This window comes from Amblyomma mixtum, chromosome 7 (genome assembly GCF_055824585.1).
Source record: "Amblyomma mixtum isolate Tamu chromosome 7, ASM5582458v1, whole genome shotgun sequence".
NCBI lineage: Eukaryota > Metazoa > Arthropoda > Arachnida > Ixodida > Ixodidae > Amblyomma > Amblyomma mixtum.
In genome coordinates this window covers 151,190,215-151,212,125 of record NC_143018.1, presented here as the reverse complement: position 1 = coordinate 151,212,125, position 21,911 = coordinate 151,190,215, and the positions used below count along the sequence as shown (strand labels likewise).

Genomic DNA, 21,911 nt, shown 5'->3' with positions numbered 1-21,911 from the left:
CCAAACTGGAACAGGAGCTGCTCTGCTGTGTGACGGAAGTGCAGAGCAATGGCTGTGCGTTGGCAGTGGACAGGCTGCACAACTTCTTGTGGGATGAGCGTGTACCAGACCACAGCACCAGAGCCTGGTTGGAAGACTCCGCAAGTGACAGTTGAATATAGAATAAATCCCTAATTGCTGGGTTTTACTCTAAAAAAAAATTCTTTTCCACACACCACGTATATGGGCCAAGCCCCAAAAATTCACAGCGGTAGTATGGTAGAACGAACTATTCGGACGCTCACCACCATGCTGGCTATGTACGCCGCTGCAGATCGTAAGGACTGGGATGGCGTCCTCCCGTTCATTACTCATGCATGCAACTCAGCGCAACATGAGACAACTGGCCACAGCCCCTGCTCCCTGCTTGCTCGCCTGGCTGTGGTCCCGGCACCATGCTGCCATTTTTCATTCATGGTGAACCTTCTCTTGCGACCACACTCTGCAGAGCTGGAGAAGCTCGCCAGCTTGCCCGCATCTACGCCAGTGCATTCTAAGAACCTCTAGGTCGCAAGACACCAACAAGTTTTTAATGTTCTTGGTGACATTGTGTGGTTCTGGACAGCTGTACGCAAGCGTGTTCTTTGTCAGAAACTGCTCTCCCCCTACACTGGACCGTTTGCTGTGTTGGAGCGACCTGAACTAAGTTATAGCCTGCCTAACTGCAAGTGGCCGACACTCACGCCAGTCTCAGGTGGTGCATGCCTCAAGCGGTTTCATCCCAGAGGCTCTATTTAACTCGCCCGACAGGCTTTGTCTGCGAGGAGGGAAATGTCACGCACCTTCACGGAACATCGACGGAAGAAGAAGATCAACAGTTGGACGGATCGCCAGAGAGAAAAAAAAAATAGAAAGGGCAGAAGGACGCCTGTAGGCTTCGTTGCAGTCCTGCTTCCCTCTGTAAATAAACTGCCGTGCGTACTAAGCATGTAACAATATTATTCTTTGCCTCATCAGAAGTTGCTTCAATGAGTGGCTGATTGCATTGATCTGTGTGGGAAGGTAGCATTCCAAAATGCAACAGGCATATCTATAAATAATTGTCTAGAAATGCTGACCTCTTACCTTGCCTCCAGGTGGGTCACTTGGAAGGATGCGGATTATCGGCAAAGGCAGGGGTTCTTGCATCACACCAGCCCTAAGTACAAAGTAGTGGGCATAAAGGTGTTCCGATTCGTGGATCATTTTTTTAGTGCTTTTTAACCATCATGAATGTAATGTACTGTACAAGAGCTACTTGCCATTTTTAGTAGGGGTGTGCCAATATTTGAAATATTCGAATATTGAATTGAATATGAGAGTATCGAACGGAGTATGAGAGTATTCTCGTATTCAATTCGTTAAATGAATCAAATAGTGGAAACTGAATATTATTCGAAACTGTTCGAATATCTTCGCAAATTTTTGAATCATTTTCAAATACTTTTTGAATAACTGGCACGAAAGAACGCCTAGGCTACCTCTGACTATTCTCTCGAATGCAGCGTCAGCTCCGAGCTTGCTGCCGCAATCAACCTACGTGAGAAGCAGCGATCACTGTTTTATGGAGCCTACAGGCTTCAGTGTGGCCCCGACACGGTCCATTGGTATGGAAACATTCATAATGCCGACCTTAAAGATTGAACATATCTCCAATCGCGGACACAACTTCTCATAGTCGTGTCATAGCTCACATGTCTCTAATGTGCCGAGAAGAGGCACTACATTCCCTGAAAATTTGATTCACTTTCATCATCAATAGTTGCAGTTAAGCTTAATGTGCGAGCGGCGCATAACATGAGAGTTGCATGAATGTTGTCAGCTCGTACTCGTACATCTCTCCACTATATATCTCCGGTCGCCTAGCGCCAGCTAGAGGGGAACACACGAGCTAAGTGAGAAAGAACGAAAGCAATGAAAGTCACTGAGACGGTGAGGAGATGGCGTGCTCATCGATAACTGGTTCGAACAGCCGACAGCAGGGGAAGCGCCTCGGGTTACGCAGACACAAGTTGGATGGAAGCGTTGCTCAGCCATTCGTTATCTCTGATACATTGCACCATGCAACCGAGTTCACTAAATAAACTCGTTGAAACGTAATTGTTGTAGATAAAATCAACCAGCAACTGACAATGTGTGTAGAGATCACGCCCTAGAGGAGGTGAGCGTTTCACCTTTTCCCGTCACATCTATTACTCCACGAGTTATAGCACCCTACCGCAGCGCTGCGGCTACCGCTCCACTGCTCCTGCCTGCACGCCACAAGTGAAACGGAACTGTATGGGTCTGTTTCCACGTGCTGCTTTCTGGGCGACGATCGAGCCCGCTGCTCCGACGCCTCTTGCTGGCTCGTCATGAATGAAGGTGAAACAGCGACTGCGACATGCCCAAAGAAACGCAGGGGTGTCTGGGCTTTTTACGAACGTGTAGAGGCAGTCTCGTCCAAGCGAGACTTCTGCGGAGCGGTTCTCAAAACACCAGCTAACACAATGACGCCTTTGATCAGCGTTCTACATCAAAGACAAGACAAGTGCTACTTCGTTTTTCAAGCCACAGCTGAGCCCTCAGAGCCCCCGCACCAAGGCACTTGCAGAGAAAATTGCTTCTTTCATTGTAAGTGGCCTGCATAGCTGCTCTATTGTCAATACCTGATGTGGAACACGGTGCCCGAATACAAGGCCCCCTGTCGCACGACATTCTCGAGGACCATCGTGCCTGAAAGGTACAACGCTGTCAAACGCTCTGTCCGTGAGAAGCTGCGCAGCATCATCAGCACGGATGTCAGCTCCGTTGCCATCACAACTGACAGCTGGATGTCTGTGACTTGCCACGTGTTGAGTGACGACTTGGTGCCTCACAGCTTTGTTCTTGCGTGCCGTGTGCAAACCATACTGCAGAGAACCTGCATTGTTTACTCATGGATGTTTTGAAAGAGTGGGACACACCTTCCTTGCTGTGTAGTGAGTGACAATGCTCGGAACTTTGTGTCCACGATTGGGCCAACGCCCTGGGTGCAGCACGTTGCTTGTTTCGCGCACACTCTGCAAGTTTGTGTTCAGGACGCGAAGGAAGAAAGCAGTGGATTTGCAAGCGTGTGTGCAAAAGCACGGGCTATCACTGGGCTCCACAGACGAAGCAGCAGCGCAAGAAGGGGCACTGGAGGGGATACAAGATGTGCTCACAAGGTGGCATAGTGAATAGGCCCTGCCAGCCCACTTGCAGAAGCTGTGGCAGTAGAAATAGATTCTGTTGACAACCTGAGCACTCTGGAATGGCGTCAGTGCTGCAACCGGCTGAAGAAGCCAGTCCCACCCTACATGGTCTCTTGTTATTCCCCTTGCTCACGGCGTTCATCTAAAGAGGCCAGGGGATCTGTGAAAGCAAGATTCCAAGGATGTCTGCGGCAAGAAAAGGGCGGTCCCTCTTGTAGTATTCCGTACTTCAGGAACAGGAAGAAGAGTCACGGCTCAGCTCACAAGAAACTTCCGCACAGGGGCAGAGCAGTCATCTGTTTGGGGATACCTTGGTATCATCAAAACACAAAGAAAACCCTTGTTCTTTGATGCAAGAAATGTCCGACTATCTTCAGTCCCCAGTGCTGCCTCGTGATAGCAGTCCATTTCTTGCAACCATGGCCAGAATGTACCTTGCCATTCCAGCTACTCAGGTGGAAAGCGAGAGACTCTTCTCAACTTGCTCGAACAGAGTAACTTGTAATAAGGGGAGTAATTACTCATTGACATCCACCCGAGCGCAGCCATACGGCTACAAAGGAAAGCTGTACAGCTTTCTCAGAAACTTCGCAGTTAAAGAAAGATTCGTCCTGGTCCGGGGTTCACACCCAGGACCACCGCTTCACCGGAGCAGTCGCTCTACCAACTGAGCTAACCGGGACGGCAAGCTTATGGTAGGGCGAGAGTGAATTGGTCAATAACTCCAAGTGTTGGTCAAATGTTTAGGGGAATCCCCCAAGGTGGAGTAGATAAGGGGAGTAATTACTCACTGACGTCCACCCAAGCGCAGCCGTGCGGAAGCTTTCCTTTGTAGCTGTATGGCTGCGCTTGGGTGGACGTCAGTGAGTAATTACTCCCCTTATCTACTCCACCTTGGGGGATTCCCCTAAACATTTGACCAGCACAGTAACTTGTCGGTGGCGATCACTTTCATCGGACAGTGTGGAACGCACCTTGTTTTCTTCCATGACAACTCAGTGCGGTCGAAGCCTCCATAACATTTCCCAACAGACAATTCTACAGTGCAGAACCATTTGTTGGCGAATATCCCTAGTTACATTGTGAGGCCCAAGACTGCCTTTTTGTTTTGTTCCCATAGTTAGAACATAGAGAAAGGGTAACGCACGAAATCATTGAAGCTGAAATGATGAATAGGTCAGGATGCACACCTTCCATTCTCCTCTCAGATAAAGAGCTCGCTTTTCTAAGGAATTGATTCTGTTGGCACATGTGATTCCTGTTTTCTGGCGTATAAATGTGATGCTCCAGGGGAATAAAATGTGTTGGAAGTGAGCGCTCGTGGTGTTCGTCGATCGTCTCTTGTGTCCTTGTCTTTTGCTGCGCTACAGTGTATTGGTTCAAATTAAAGCCTGCCTGTTGTAGTGGCTAAATGGCGATGCAATAGAATTGAAAAGTTACCAGGGCTAGAAAAATGCCTATTTTGCAGTCATTTCAAGCACCACCCCGGTTGATACAGCAGTTCTTTTTTTTTTTTTTTTTTCAGAATACTTCTTGGTAGATTTCAGCAATGAAACTTGGGCCCACCTTTGTACATACTGTGTGATGTCAGTGCATGTTAAGGAACCCCAGGGGGTCAGTATTTGTGGAACCCCTCATAGCCTGAGTTGGGGCCTATAAACCAAACTGAAACTTGGGCACGGTGTGGAAAGCTGTCATATGAGCGGATAGTTTTATGTTTAGAAAGTTGGATTTTTGTCCACTTTTTGCGATTAGAGAGTGCCCCAGTCAAGTGCACCTTGCTGTGATCATCACCCTGGGAGAAGACGCTTGTTGTGGAAGGTAGCAGCGCTTACCCCCTTTTGTTTTCACTGTGGATTTGTAAGGGGGTTAAATAAAATAAAATTGGTAAATTGGTTTCTGAGGAAAGGATATGGTGCAGGGGCGCGATTACGAGTCGCTCAAAATCATCTCAATCGGAAAGTGTCTCAAAAAGTGTCTCATTTGCCCCGGTCGTGACCAGTGGCCATATTGTTTTTTTGCGTCACCGGCCGACGTCATAAAACGGGCAGAAGTGTTGACGTTGCTTACCTAATTATGCGAGCCGATTGAGACGATTTTTTGCGACAGGAACGATTGGTTTCAAAGCGCTTGAGACAGAAAATGGCGGTTGTTTACATGGCCGGTGGCTGCGCGAGCAACGGTGTAAGAGGGTGCATGAAGACGGTTTTGACGTGCCGGACGAGTTGTTTCGACGTTTTGACATAGGAAGGAGCACAATGGCTGTGCGACGAACTCGCCGTTGAACTTGGAGGTGTGCGGGTGAGTGCACGGTCAGTGGAGCGGCAAGCGCGCCTTCGCCGCCGGTGGGTTTCAAGACACCATAGGAAATGAAGTAAACGTCGGCGTAGCCCAACCGACTGTGACCAAGTGTTTGCGGTGAGTTGCGGAGACCACTGTCAAAGTTAAGTCGCAGAAGGTGCGCGCTTTCCGACGAGACCCCCAAGACAAGGCAGCGGTGAAGGAGGACTTCCTTCGCATAAACTTTCGCCACCGCAGTATCCCCGGCGGCGTCATCCGAGCATCATCCGAACGTAACGGCAACAACACCAACACGAATGTCAAGTGTTTAACCCGAAGCGGGCGGCATGTGTTGGTTACGAGGCGTCGTGAGTGATTGTTGGCGCAGTGACCGGGCGCGTGCCGGCCTTAATTCCCGCAGTGAGATTGCAAGCTCCCAGCAGCTGCACCGGTCTGCTCCCGTGTGTCGGCAGTTGCTGCATTGTGATTATTCATGGTCGCCGGGTATTTTCGGAACAAAAATAAATATAATCACGCATCGCCCTTGGAGCACATTTGCCATCGATAGCAGGCTAGGTGAGTTCACACTGGCGAGTCGCGGAGGTCGCGCGACAGGCTTAAATCGATTTGTTGCGCTTCCTCCCCGCTTTACATGTGCTTTGCAAACCGTAACTAATTGACCGAAATCAGCCGCCTAGAATACTAGCGCGACGTTTGCAACTCGCCAGTGTGAACTTGCCTTGAAGCTGCCTTCGCCAGTTTTTGAGCCAAGCGCTCCTTGCAAATTGATCTCGGCAGGCTCGTAGCAATCACTGCCTTTAAACAGGTTTTTCCGCGCACTTAAGACGTCTGCGCAGTACTTTGATTCTACGTAATGTGTAAAAAAAGAGGACAGCCGTCATATCAGCTGATTTTTTTTTCTGGCTGCCATGTTTACGATGGGTAAATATGTGGGTGGAGGGATAAGGCTGAATGTAGCTGAATTCTTTGAATCAGGCGGCACCTCACGCCACCTAGCCGACGCTTTTCCAGCGTCAGTGCGCCCTCGTGGCAGCAAAAGTGACTGAAGAGCAAACTTAATTGCAGAACTGAAGACGCTTCTTGTTTTGCTTAATGTTGTTAGGTTTGAAACATAGTTTGTTGGGAAAATAAAACATTGTTCATTTTATTAACGGCTTGTTTACAGCAAAACGTTTGCATACGGTCCCCTATTGCGCAACTAAATGCTTCCTGGGTGGAGCCCTGCTACTAGCCGCTAAAGCCCCTAGCTAGGGACTTCACTGGCCACCGCTGATTGGTTGACTCCGCGTTGGCATCTTGCGGTGTCGTCATTTTGACGTCAGAGTCTCAAAATTTAGACAAAAACTCGTAATCGCGCCCCAGTATCTGTCTGACATAGGGAAGGGAGGAAGGTAGGAGTGAATTAGAGACAGAGAGGTGCCGTAGTGGAGGTCTCCGGAATAATTTCGACCACGTGGGGGATCTTCAACGTGCACTGACATCGCACAGCACACGGGCGCCTCCATCGGAACGCGGTTGGATTCGAACCCGGGTACTCCGGCTCGGTAGACGAGCGCCTTTTTTATTGTGTGGCGTAGAGGGGTGATTTTTGGGGAGTGCTGATGGAATGGAAAGGTGTGCTGTGCCTGGTGTGAGCAGGTGAAGAGCCTCTACCGGCGGGACCAGAAGCTGTGGAGCCGTCGTCCCCTGAGCGAGGACATGGTGTTCCACGCGGCCTTCGATGTGTTCTGCCTGCTGCCCGGGGTGTATGCGTCCCTGCGGGGGTCCCTGCGGCCGGAGTCTGAGCCCCTGCTGTGGGCCCTGTGCGAGGAGCAGGCCCTGGCCCACGTCAGCCCCGACGAGGTGAAGCAGCGCAAGAAGCAGCGCAAGCTGGACCACGAGGTGGACGACCTGCGCCGGCGGCTGGACGCCGCACGCCACTCGGCCCGCCAGGTGGTGCTCAGCAACCGCGAGATCCGCCTGCTCAGGTACTGCCAGGGTTAATATACTGAGGACAGTGCCCTGGATAAACAGCGCTGTCTGTGTCGTCCGTTTCCTTGTCTCTTGTGCCTGTCGTCGTTCGTGCTGTTTATTCAAGACGCTTTTATCTTTGCAAGAGCAGTTTGAGAGGCCTTCATTGCTTACTGATCTCTGGCTGTTGTGCTGCCACCCAGGAGCTTCTTCCCAACAGAAGTGTGCAGCTTGTTGCAGCACCAGCCGATTGGCAGGATTGGCATGTGGGGCTTCCACTGCACACAGCCACACTTGTTGCACAGCAGTCAAGTTGCAAAGCAGAAACGTTTTCAGATGGTGGGAGTGGAGGGATGTGCCCAACACCAGGGTTCACTTGGTAAAATGTCTGTCCAGCGTTACTTTATGAAACAAATTCCATTGCGCAGTGATTATGATAAAAAGTGGGGCAAACAGTGCGCAAGATGGCACTGGTGAGGAGTTGGAGGCATGCTTCTTCCCTCCTCAGGTTCGCTTCGGGAGCAGAGATGGCGCTGGTTGGCGACCGTGCTGACTGCAGAGCCTGCACGTGGGCACAAACTGCGGGTGGCACAGTTTGCCTCATTCGAGGACATTGTATGGCCTGCTGGAAAGCATCATTTGATCCCACAACTGCAAAGTGATGCTCCTGGGGGTGTTGAGTAACAGCGGCTGCCAATCACTGTCGCCATCCAAGTCGAGCAAGCAGACGAGCCACGTGCGCTTGGGCACTGCTCCCTTGTCAGACGCCTCCTTTGTGGACTACGTTGATGCCCCAGACGAGCAGCACATCACTTCCCAAGTTAAAAGCGCTGCCAGTGTCGATGACAAGCAAGACGACCAAGTCATGGCTGGACTTGATGCTGTTCTTCAGTTTTCGAGCGGGAGGCCTTCTGACACAGTCGTTCTTCAGAGCAAAAAGTGCTTGCCTTCAGAGGAAACAAGGCAGCCAGGGAGATCTTCAGTGCCCTGCTGCTTCCTGCTTTCATTACTTCCAACTGCGTCAGCTCCAACCAACGAGGTTTTGCTGCAGTCCTTTTTTCACACTTGACTGCAGCAGTAGTGCAGGGCCACTCGCGCCCATACCCCGCCTGCAGTTTGGAAGCCGTTCTTCACACAGTAGTTAACGTGCCCTCGTCAATGTTTTGCATCTAGCTGACCCATTCTGCATCAGTCTTAATATATATCACGCCTTCCCTTCTGCACAGCGGTTTGCCCCCTGCACAGAGGGGGGGGGGGGGGGTTCCTCCATAGATAACACCCCACAAATACGAGGTTTGAAAAGTAATGAGGCAGATTTTTCTGTAGCCATTAATATTTTTCTTTTTACCCACCAAGGTTGTACCCTTCAAAACAGTTCACCACTGCATATATACACAGTGTTGTTTCCAGTATTTGAAGTAGGAGTTCCAGAAGGAATACATTTCAGCTCGTCCAGAGAGTTGACGCCCTTTCAAGGAAGTAAAAAGAAGTCGCTGAGCAATGGGCTCCCGTGCTTGCACTTCATGGGTGAATTAAAAGAGTGGCTGCAGCACCTGCAGCTCTGCTCATTCCACGGAACACCGCACATTCTGCGATGAGAGAATTGGTCTGCTTCCACGGGGCCTGTGGACGCCAGTAGGCCAGCTGTGGGGTGCCTAGTGTGCCGACACGAGGTGGGGGAAGTTCTTTTGTGACGCCACTGGCGAAATCCTGGTTTGTGGCCCCTGTCGTGGTGGTGCACAGACTGTCCCTAACGCAGGCTCCGTTTGGTGGTGTCTTTGGGTTTGGGAGAAGGAAAACAAGCGGGTTTAATGCCACTTCTATGAAACTCATTCACACACTGAAGACAGGAGAGCAAAGAATCAGGCCAGTGTTAAGTCGGGTCCATCACGACTTTATTAAAAGCCTGGACATGGCCGAGCCACTCTGCAAAGCATGCACACACGCACTGGTGTCAGTCCTGCACACCACCACACAGACTTGACGCACAACACGAAGATCCAGGACACAACAGTTCCCATTGTGTTGGATTGGCACCTGGGGGTATTCAAGGACGGTGCTGAGTGCAAAAGGACGACGCAGTGGGCCCCCCTGTCGAGAAAGGCTCATCCAGTGGCCAGGGAGGTCTGCAGTGGAGACGCAGCCCTAAGCCACGAAAGGAAGAAAATGACAAGCGGCTATCCGCGTTCCTTCATTTGGAACACGCAAAGGGCTCCATCGAGGAAGCCAGGGGAGACGAAAATGCTAACGCACCGAAACTGAAACGAGCCCCTATCCCGTATGTATCGGGGATCAGCGAGGCGCTGGCACAGAGGTTGCACAAGCACGGCGTCCATGTGGCACATGTCCCAGGATAAGACATGAGCTTGTAAAGACCTCGTGCCAAGTTTCCTGGAGTGGTTTGCCGACTGTTCATCAGTTTGCTTAGGCAAAACGAAAGATTTCACGACACACCTGAAAGAACATCAGTACGAAGAGGAAAAGTGACAGTGAACGCAATCACAGAGCATGCACAGGAGACTGGGAAGAAGCAGATGTAGGGACAACATAAAAAAATGTATCAGCTCGCCGAAATCTTGAGTCATCCAGACTTTGCCTGACACAATAAATCTATGCAAAATGTCTAAGAAGGTTACTAACCGCTACAAAAAGCCTGGGACGTCCAGCCGGTTGCTCATTGTGAACAAGAGAGCCGTAGCGCTCCTGAAACGCCTTTTCTGTTTGACCGTGGTCAGTGACCAGTGAATCTCATCAAGCACAGCACGAGCTAGGGGTTGACACCATTTGTATCCAGGCAACATTAACTGTTAACGTAAGAAGTTGGGGTAGTTGGTACGCATTCAGGGTTAACGATCTCTAAAGAACGAGGCGCTCGTTCACCATGAATAGACTAAGCTCACAAAGGCTGCTTGCTGTGGGATGACCGTGTGGTGATTCCCGAGAAGCTATGTCCCAGGATCCTTGAAGCCTTGCATGCTGTACGTCCAGGTATTGTTCAGATGAAGGCACTTGCTCACCTATGGTGGCAGGGAATTTATACGGCTATTGAGGACTGGGTGTCAGAGATGCCCAGAGAGATGTCCATCCATGGGAGCCAACCTGAACACCATGGTGTCGCCTACATATAGATTTCGCTAGGACTTGCATTCAAAGTCGCTGGAGGACATTCCAGCGTCACCAGTGTCCAAGATTTTAATACAGTTGTGATGAACCCATCATAACAGGAGCCAATCAAAGTTGCACAGCACTGTAGCAGGTGGAGTCACTCGTTGCAAGTCCACTTCTCATTCCTGGAGTACAGCAACATTGGTGCAAGTGGCTCTATGTGACCAAAACACGTATGGTCCTTGTGATGCCTTGTGGGCCTGGACTGGGGCGCGCTCTCTCCTGTGGGGCTGGCTCCTGGCGGAAATGAGTGATCCCTTGATGGCTCCATCCCTTTGTCCCCCCGAACGGGCAGCCTTGGTTCTGTCCATTATGGGGTCACTCCACGTCCAGCCAGCCGAGCTTCCATGCTGGCTACACGCAGGCGTTTACTCGTACACGACGCATTTCCCCAACCAGTGGCACACAGTCGCAGCCACAGCAGGTTCGGACGAAATAGGCAACAGCAGAGCACGCTAGGGAATAGTTTATTGTCCTAACGTGAGGCAAAGCACACTGCGGAAGAATGTTCTATCTGATAAAATAAAAGTTCAGCAGCTCACCAAGTCGTTGTCCAACAGCTCACCAAGTTTATTACTCACTTTATCGGAAGCTTTGGAATAATCAAGAAAAATACAATGTGCCGTTGAGCAGTTGTCAAGAATGACATTTAGCTTATGAGTAAAGAAAGCAAGCTGAGTTTTGCAAGAATACACTTTTCCGAAAACCATGCTGGGAGCTGGAAAAAAAAAGAATTTCACTCGAGGTAGTTGGTTAGATATGAGTGAAGGATATGTTCTTGTATTTTGCACGGGATGCTGGTTAGTGAAATAGGGCAGTAATTAAGTGGAGAATGGTTGTTGCCAGATTTAAAGAGTACAATCACCTTTCTGACTTTCTAGTAAAGGGGAGGTATCCTGTTTAAAGTGATTGCTGAAATATTTTGTTAATATAATAGATGAATATACAAGGGTGCCTCACAAGAGTTTCACCTTAATTTGGTGACAACCGTAACAAGGTACCCATGTGGGCTTGTTGGTGTACATCAGACATAACTTCACCAGCGAAAGAACGAGACACGAGGAGAAGAACAACACAGGACAACGCTGGACTAACAACTGAAGTTTACTCGAGAAACGGCCAACCTAGGTCACCAGAAGACGCATGTGTATCAGACACACCAAACAAAACAAACAAATACATAAGTGGCAGATCACCGAGGAGTGGATACATGCTCCAACACTGGCAAACAACAAAATACAGATAATATGCCTATCAATCTTGCACGCGCACACTTCTGCTTAGGAAATTAACTTCCTTGCTAGTGAGATGCAAGGACGGTGCACTGATGCATGTGTCACTGCCTTGCAGCCTAATATGGTAGGCCTCAAGGATTTCCCTCTCCTCCCTGTTTTTCCCTTTTCCGATAACAGAAATGATGTTAAAACCTAACAAGTTCGTTGCTTGTTCGACTCGCGTCGTTTACAAGATACCCCTGTCATGTGGTAGAGTGTACACGGGCCAAACTGGCAGATGTGTGAATGACCAAGCACGCGAACATAATAATTCTCTGAAAAATTCGTCAGATCGAAATACTCTCCCACGTCACTGCAGGAGTTGTAGAGAATGTGTTTCAGGTTTTAACAACATTTCTGTTATCGGAAAAGGGAAAAAAGAGGGAGGAGAGGGAAATCCTTGAGGCCTACCATATTAGGCTGCAAGGCAGTGACACATGCATCAGTGCACCGTCCTTGCATCTCACTAGCAAGGAAGTTAATTTCCTAAGCAGAAGTGTGCGCGTGCAAGATTGATAGGCATATTATCTGTATTTTGTTGTTTGCCAGTGTTGGAGCATGTATCCACTCCTCGGTGATCTGCCACTTATGTATCTGTTTGTTTTGTTTGGTGTGTCTGATATGCATGCATCTTCTGGTGACCTAGGTTGGCCGTTTCTCGATTAAACTTGAGTTGTTAGTCCAGCGTTGTCCTGTGTTGTTCTTCTCCTCGTGTCTCGTTCTTTTGCTGGTGAAGTTATGTCTGGTGACAACCAGAAGCAGAGGAGAGTCAGAGTGATTTGATTACAGTTTCAACACCACAGGGCTCAATTCTAATGGAGCACATATCGTGGTAGTCATAACAGGGTGCCATGGGGAGCGAGACATTGGAGGCTGCAGAAGAGTTTTTGGTAAACGCTTCGTTAAGCACGTGGACGATCTGATCACGCGGTATATAATTTCCTGAGTGGTCCACAAGGGTTGTGGTAGCGTCATCTGTTTGGGTAACTATGCGCCAGAATTTCTTTGTGTTATTTTTTAACATTGATGGAAGCGTATAGCATAAGAAGTTCTCACTCGCATTCTTTAGCACTCACACATGGTGGGCTGACGGTTGTAAAGGAAGTGGCACACACACGTGGCAACACAAGCTGTGGCAGACTTGGGTGCCCCATAGTCTTTTTGACATTCGATTCTTGGCCTTCGTTCAGTCAGTGTTGCTTCTGTGGTGCATCCTTTGCAGCAGACCAGGAGTGGCCAGCTCGGCAGACAGTCCACATTGTCCAGAGTGTGCTCTCCTCCCGTGCAGGTACATGAACCTGACGGAGGAGGAGTGTGCCCGCATCGATGGCAACCCCAAGGTGGCACGCAAGCTGGACCGCCTGCGCAACCGAGGCACGGGTGGTGGCACGGCGGCAGACATGGGGGCGGCGGCCGCTGACGAGGACGACGAAGAGGAGGAGGAGGCCTCCGACTCCGAGTCCGAGTCCACCGACTCGGACCTGCCTCGATCCGGCGACTGGAGCTGCGATTCCCTGGGTGGCGTGGGGGCAGTGTCTCCGAGCCACTCGTCGGAGGGCAAGGCGCCCACCCCAGTGACGGCCAATGGGCACGTGTCGGAGAACAGCTGCTGCTGCTACTGCTGCTGTGGTGGGGGGGGGGACTGTCGGAGGGAGGGTGTGGAGGCAGCCTGCCAGACACTCTCCACGGGTGACATTGTCATCACCAAGGTGTTTTTCGAAGAGCAGGAGCACGGGGGCAAAGTGATCATGCAGTGAGGCCTTCTTCTGTTACGCTCAACTCGGAAACCTGCGAGGCCTGGCGCCAAACCGGGGCTGGCCCACTCTTCTTCTTAGGTGGGAGGATAGGCTTGAAACGATGGAGATGCCCAACCAAGAGCCAACACTGCCTTGCGTCTGGGGCCTATTTTAGTATCCACTGCTGCTGGCGCAATGGGGGAGAGTATGCAAGCTGTGTTACGAGCTTCTGTTCACACGATGTGTGGTGCCCATCTTTTTTGCTCCTCTGCTGCACCGGCTTGTGTGTTCCTCAAAGCCAGCTTTGCACAAAGCAGTGTGGACAAGCATTTCATTTCTGCATATGCAGTCTCAGCTGGGGTGTTTTAACTTAATCCAGACCTTTACGATGCACTAGGTTGGGAAAACCAGTGATTGTAGATGGGGCCCTTTTTTGGGGAGAAATGACCAAGTGTCATTTTATTTTGGTAGGCATTTTGCCGCGGCATTGCAGCTTAGCATACTTGTGTGGTCTCTGCTGATTGAAGCACCTCAATTATACAACTTTCAGCAGACCGCACGAAACGTGTGCACAATTCAGGCGTCGTATAATCAGAAATCATACAGAATGGGCACATAGCAAATGCACCCACCCCTATTTATTTTCTCAAGCTCCTCCTCTGTTCTTGTCGAGAGAATCGGGAGGCATGCATGCACTCACTGTGTGATGCTCCAGGCTGCTGAGATTTGTTTTGGAGACGTGCTGCAACGCGTGGTGCAAGCAAGCCAGTCTCTCTGTCTAGACGTCTAAAACCGGTGTCGCTCCGTAATTGTTCCTGTATCGGGTATTTGCATCATAAAAATGTAATTGCAACGTTCCCTTGTGCTAATGTGAAACCAACCAGTGGCTCCCAGCAGTGCTTGGTGTTGCTAGTCCTAACGTACTGCGCACTGAAGCCTGAAGGCGGTTCCAAACATGGTGGTTACGACAGTAGCTCCATGCCTGTATGAAAGTGCACTTGATTTCTGTGGCGCCCTGATGGGAGGCATCGTTATGTGCACTTCTCTGGTTTGGAATCCCCTAAAGTGTCCTGGCAGCACTCTCTGTTCCAGATGAAATGGGGTGTGGACACTCGCCTCTGTGGCCAATGAAATGCACGAGATGATCTGCATGACGCTGCACGCACCACCTGTGCACAGTGATTAACCTTGTGCTGCTACAAGCACCATCGGCACTTGCGCTTTCCTGGCCTGGGCACAAAAACAGGTGCTGTCCAAGCGTGGGGTCTGCCCACCTGGCATCACTGTGGAATAACTGCACAGCTCTAGTCAGGTGCATTCTGTCAGCCTTGTTTAGATGGTGCCAATAAAGATCTGAGCTCAGCTGGTGGACTCAGCAAAGCCCCTGCTGGGTTACCATCTAGCTGGGCATTCCTTTTTTGACTGCTGGCAGTAAGCGCCAGTTAAATGCCCCGTTTAACTCGCAGCTTGAGCAGGCTGGCCAGCATACGGTGCGGTCTTTCAGGTCCACACACACCAGTGCCTTAGGTGCCCACCTGCTCTGCGTGGCAGTGGCTGGTCTGTCCAGTGGAGAGAGCACTTTTCTATTTTAGCATGCTGTAGGGATGCGTTTTATGTGGTTTGCATGTGGTTCAGTTCACCCGGCTGGCTCTCTATTGTAGTGTGCTGCAAGAGCAACTCCAGATTTGGGCCAGAGATTATTATTTACAAGGTGGTCAGGCCCTGTTTGTTCATAGTTTCATTTTGTTCACTCCTGCCGGTGCACCTTGCAGGAAGTGAGGCAATTTTTAATGCTGTTGCTGTGCACGAATTCTGAGCACACCTCAACAACATGTAATGTATGTAGGATGTGCTGCCACTGGCGATTTAATAAAACATCATTTTGCTTAGCATCTCTTCGTGTGCACTTGCTGCCACCTGGCGCTAAAAAGACAGGACGGGCGCTGACTTACAACTGAAGTTTATTGCGTGAAACGAGGCAATAGAACAGAGGAGAGGAGATAGAAAACCCTTGAAATAAATTTACGGTGCACTTGCTATGCGGCAGGTGAACCGTCACCAACTCGCCCAAGCTAATGTGCGAGTAAGGCTCTGCAACGAAAGCGCATACATTGATTGGTTTTTATCTTCAAACAGTCACCATAGAAGCTTGATTGCACTAACATCTGGATCACTAGCTAAATTTCTCCTGAGCATGCTCTGTGACTGTTATAGCGTCATTAGGCTTTTACTGTTGACATCCGGTGACATTGAACTCAACCCAGGCCCTAGCTCTGACTCTGACGGTCATCTTAGCAACAAACTACTGAAAAAGATTCTGAAAGAACAAGCAAAAACAAACAAAACTTTGCAGGAGTTAGTTACAAACCTAAAACATGTCGAGAGAACGATTGATAATATGAGGTTGAGAATTGAAACAATTGAAAACGACTTAGGTAGGTTGAAGAAATGCGAAGAAAGACTTGATGAAAGTGAAAAACTATACAGAAGTACGAACAAACACATTCACAGTATAGCAGCAGGAATAGATGACTTGGAAAACCGAAGTCGAAGCAACAACTTAGTGATTTACGGTGTGACCGAGAAACCGGAGAAAGACGCTAAATCACTTGAGGAACACGTTAAGCAAGAAATCTTCAGAGACAAGCTGGGCATGGAAGTGAAATCGGCCGAAAGAATTTGCAGGATAGGTAATCCTAAAGGCAAAACACCACGTCCAGTCATAGTTCGGTTCTTCAATTCCGCAGAGAAAACAGATATTATGTCAAGCTGTTTCCATCCATATCTGAATGGAAATCCATTTCCATATCTGAAGATTTTTCAAAAAGGGTACGAGACTTACGCACTAAGCTATGGCGCTCATCGGAGCGAGAGAGGGCGGCTGGGGCGAAGGTGTCGCTTTCCTTTGATAAGCTAAAGGTCAATGGCAAGGTTTTCATTTGGGATGAAACACAACATACCAGGGTCGAAATAACAAGAAGGGCCGATGATGCAAGGCACACCCAGCCTAACTCAACTCCAGGAGCAGCAAGCTCAAACAGCAGTCATATCTGACCGGCCAAAACCAAAACGCTAAGAACCCTGTCATTCAATGCTAGAAGTATACTAGTAAACAAGTTAGGTCACCTCGAGCAGCTAATTCTGGGACACCATCCTCGCATCATAATTATAACAGAAACATCATCATTCATCATCATTTATTAGACCCTTAAAGGCCCCTGGGAGGGGGTATTACATAAGGGGGGGGAGTAGTACATTCATCATGACTCACATTGGTGGGGAAAAAAAGAATTAAAAAAAAGAAGAACAAACAAGAAAACACACACACAACAAAAGCATAAAGAGAAATAAAGTCACGAAAGGGAAATGAAACCATTTATACAGCAAGATAACACATCAGACGTTCTTTAAACCTTTCTGGAGCGCTTTCAATGACAACCGATTCTGGAAGCCGATTCCAGTCTTGAATAGCGGCTGGCAAAAAAGATTTGTTAAAGGCATTAGTTGATCCGTGTAAACGTTGGATGCTCATGGAGTTGGATAAACGGGATGACGTGCGCACAGGAGGGACTAGAAGGGACTCGCGTAGGTTAGGAAAATTGTGATATAATTTGTGCAATAAACATAAGCGAGAAACTTTGCGTCTAAGGGCTAGTGGGCTGATAGCGATGGATGACTTGATAGCGGTAATGCTGTGGTGAAAATCGTAATCTGAAGTAATGAAGCATGCCGCACGATTCTGAATGGATTCAATGGTGTTAATTAAGTAAGCCTGGTGAGGAGACCAAATTGCTGATGCGTACTCAAGTTTAGTGCGAATGAAAGTCTCGTATGCTAGTTTACGGATTGATTGTGGAGACAGTGAAAGTGACCTTCTAAAAAAACCCAGTGTTTTTGATGTATCAGCAACGAGTTGAGTGATGTGTTTTTCCCACGTCAGTTTGCTGCTGATTGTGACACCTAAGTACTTATATGATTCAACCTGTGAAAGGATAGTTGATTGAAGAGAATAAGGATACGTAATATTGGAATGCTTGCGTGAAACTTGCATAAATTTGCATTTAGTGATGTTCAGCTCCATCAACCATTCGGAACACCAATTATCTATTTTTTGTAGGTCATTTTGTAGGATAAGCTGGTCGTCGTGAGAGGAAATGCGACGATATAACACACAGTCGTCAGCGAAAAGACGAATGGACGAAGATATGCCGGATGGGAGATCATTGATAAATATGAGAAAGAGCAGGGGCCCAAGCACAGAACCCTGCGGCACGCCTGAAATCACTTCATGAGTTGCTGAATGATAACCGCCGATGACGGTATATTGAAACCGGTTAGTGAGGAAACAGTTAATCCATGATAGTGTGAGGGGATCAATATTGAGGCAAGAAAGTTTTGACATAAGACGTCGGTGCGGGACGCGATCGAACGCTTTTGAAAAGTCTAGAAATATGACATCGGTTTGAAATAATGATTCCAAATGCAAATGAAGGTCAGTAGTGAATTCAAAAAGTTGTGTCTCGCATGAAAGACCGGGGCGGAAGCCATGCTGCTTAGAAAAGAAAAATGAGTTATTGTGAAGGTGGCTGGCGACTTGAGAGTATATAATGTGTTCCATGAGCTTACATGCAATGCACGTTAATGAAATTGGGCGATAGTTGGACGGATTTGAGCGGTTTCCTGATTTGAATACTGGCACTACCTTGCTTAGTTTCCAGTCTTCCGGAAGCGAGCTGTCGGTTAATGACTGGGTGAATATGATTTGCAAGATCAGGCTAGAAATTTTAGTGGACTTCAGAATCTTCGCGGGGAGGTTGTCAGGGCTGGGGCTGGTAGAGAACCTAAGGCTGTCAATAAGTTTCTCGATTCCTTCTGCAGAAATATGAATGGGCGGCATCTGGTTGAGGTGTGAGCGAGGTAAGACCGGCGTGCTCTGAGCAGGTTCATGAGTGAAAATGGATGAGAAGTATGAATTCATTACATTGGAACGCTGCTCTACCGGTACCAGAGAACCGTCTTCGTTAAGCAAGGAAATGTTATGGTTTTTACTACGCGGAGGAGTAAGAACGTTCCAAAACTTTGCGGGGTTGGTACGGAGGATGCTCAGTAGGTCTAGATGATAAAACCTTTTCTTAGAACTTTTTAAAAGCTTATTGTAATCCCTCAGAGCAGTAAAATATTTTTCCCATTTAAGAGCAGAATTTGATATTTTGGCAGCGCGGAAAAGGCGTTTTTTATTTTGCGATAGTTTTTTCAAAGGATTGGAAAACCAAGGTTTGCATGCGTCACCACGAATGGAAACGAGTGGTACATAGGTATGAATTAGAGATAAAAGTGTGTGTTTGAAAGCCATCCAGTTTTCGTTTACTGATCGACTGTTAGCAGATTCGCGAAAGGAAAGGTAGAACAGTTCCAACTCTTCGTTGATGCGGGTGAAATCAGCACTTTTAAAGTCGCGTATGTGTTTAATGGATGGTTGACGAACAGGTGCTTGAATGGATAGGTTGAATAACAGCATTTTATGATCACTCAGACCATCGACACACGACATAGAATCTATTAATTCTGCATCCGTGGCAAAAACTAGATCAAGTGTGTTGAAATAACGAGTAGGTGAACTGACTGTTTGAATAAAGTTAAACAGAAGTATTAGATCAAGAAACGCTTTAGACAGACGGGAGGATCCAGTTAAGTTGGCCCAGTTAATATCGGGAAAATTGAAATCGCCGCAAAGTATACAATTAGCGCGGGGAAAGCGACAATTCAATTCGAGCAGGATTGAATGCAATTCGTTAGTAAAGGAAATGTCACAATCAGGCGCGCGATAACAAGCAATCAGTATGTATGTGGTTCCAAAAAATGAAAAGTTAACACACAGGATTTCTTGACGGCAGCTAATATCAATAGTGAAGGAAGACGTGCAGGACTTAATGAAGACGAGAACGCCGCCACCCCTTCGACCGAGCCTATCGCGCCTGTGAATGGTGAATGCTGTAATGTTATCAAGTAGTTCGTCGTTCCGAATGTCAGCAGTCAACCAAGTCTCTGTCAATACCGCGATATCGGTGCTGTTATCGTCTAGAATAGCTTCTATAGATTCCTTCTTGGGCATGAAACTACGTACGTTGGCAAGCAAGGTAGGCATGGCTCGACATTCAAAAACTGTCGCAGGTGTTACAAGTGGCTGCCATGGCGGCAAGAACGGGCGCCGGTACGTTCGCGATGACTGCTATGCTTTAACTTCTTGCACCGTGTCAGATTCATCATCGTAAAAGTACTGTTTGCTGCCAATAATAAGTTTGTCGAAGCGCATCTTGAAGGTTGAGTTGCTCTGCTGGCCGTACGCGAAGAGTTTCCCTCGAGCTAATCTAACACGTGCAGAATAATCTTCGCGAACTTTATACTCCGAATCTTTCAGCTTAGGGCCAGCAGAGAGGATTTCGGACTTCTTTTTAAAGTTGGCCAGTTTTACAATAATGGGGCAGCTTCTAGACTCACGGAACTGTCCCATTCTGTGGGCGCGTTCAATTTCAGCACTTTCGAGAGTTATGGCCAGCTGCTCAGAACAAAATTTGATAATGGATGACTCAGATTCTGCCCAAGTTTCACTCTTTATGTCGGGAATGCCAAAAAAGATCAAGTTAGAGCGCCGGAGACGATTTTCAGAGTCGTCGCATTTCTTCGTGAGCGCCCTAATATCTGACGATATCTTCCCAATAGTAGGGTTAGTGTCCGGACTTGTTTTGTGTTCCTGGGATTTGTAGGCCTCTACGAATTTTTCAAGTGCGTCAACACGGACAGAAAGACCACTGACCAGGTTGTCTATTTTGGTTTGCGCAGATCGGATTGTTGCAACTTCGGCAAGTATTGCATTTTGGGTGAGTTCAATACGTACTATTGCTGCTGATATGGTTTCAAGAGATGCGGTGGGATCACCGGTGGGACCGGGGTTCAATTCAATGTCACCAGACAAGGCTAGATGCAAAAAAGTGAGATATGCGCTGAAGCAATATGAACAAAGCGATTCACAAAGCAATCGGCGACAGGAATACAGAGCATCAGGGGGGCACGACACCGCAAACAAGAAAGGGTTACTCGAGCGAATGCAAGGTTGCGGTAGGTAACTGACCTGCAGTAGAAAGGGTGACTTCATGCCCACATTCATGGCGGTGGCGTGCCCCGACTGGCTCGTGAGCGATGGTGCTATATGAAGACGGGGCGGATCCCCAGAGCTGATAGTTCCGAGTGGTTGCCAGATGAAGAGGCGCTCCGAAGCAGAAATTGGCGGATACGATGTTCCCTTGCTGTTCGTCGTAAATGGCTCGGAAGGGCGGCAGCCCGGCTCGTCGAAGTCCAAAGCCAGGGACGAAGTAGTGCAGCAGGAGTCGAGAAGCACAGGGCCGATGGACCACAGTAGGAGAGCCTGCAGTAGAAAGGGTGACTTCATGCCCACATTCATGGCGGTGGCGTGCCCCGACTGGCTCGTGAGCGATGGTGCTATATGAAGACGGGGCGGATCCCCAGAGCTGATAGTTCCGAGTGGTTGCCAGATGAAGAGGCGCTCCGAAGCAGAAATTGGCGGATACGATGTTCCCTTGCTGTTCGTCGTAAATGGCTCGGAAGGGCGGCAGCCCGGCTCGTCGAAGTCCAAAGCCAGGGACGAAGTAGTGCAGCAGGAGTCGAGAAGCACAGGGCCGATGGACCACAGTAGGAGAGCCTGCAGTAGAAAGGGTGACTTCATGCCCACATTCATGGCGGTGGCGTGCCCCCTTGGTTACAAGCAGGGGTACGTGATTCGGAAGTTGTCCCATCAACATATAAATTGCTACGTAAAGATAGGGGTTCGCGAGGGGGTGGTGTAGCTATAGCTATTAAAAACAACGTAAAATATTCAATCCTGAAGGGTATTGATGACCACGAAAGTGTGTGGTGCAAAATAACATATTCTGGTAAATGTATATTACTGGGAGGCGTGTATCGACCCCCAAACGCCCCGCCAGATTATCTTGAAAAAATGAACGATTATCTGTCCCAGCACACTAACTCAAGATCTAAGTTGATTTTATCGGGGGACTTTAACTTGCCAGGGATAAGAATTAAAAGCCGCTTGTAAATGTTAGAAGTGATGCTCAGAAGCATTGACACCAAGTATGAGTCTTCGGAACTGAGCCGGCAATTTATTATGAATTTTTAAAAATCGTGTTTTTTAAAATTCGCGGGCCGCTTGGTGTCTTCGTAGGGAGCAATTCTGAAAC

At 48.6% G+C, this 21,911-nt stretch overlaps 1 protein-coding gene across 3 annotated transcripts in view; it reads left to right on the top strand.

Annotated features, from left to right (window-relative positions):
• Positions 1–15,548, top strand: part of egl (Egl_like_exo domain-containing protein) — a 91,950-nt gene extending 76,402 nt beyond the window's left edge. For all 3 annotated transcript variants that reach the window (XM_089553582.1, XM_089553581.1, XM_089553580.1), the window contains 2 exons: positions 7,170–7,498; positions 13,209–15,548. In XM_089553582.1, the coding sequence (XP_089409708.1) occupies positions 7,170–7,498; positions 13,209–13,677 (798 nt within the window). In that variant the 3' untranslated portion in view covers positions 13,678–15,548. The remainder of the gene's footprint in view (positions 1–7,169; positions 7,499–13,208) is intronic.
• The last annotated feature ends 6,363 nt before the right edge of the window (positions 15,549–21,911 follow it).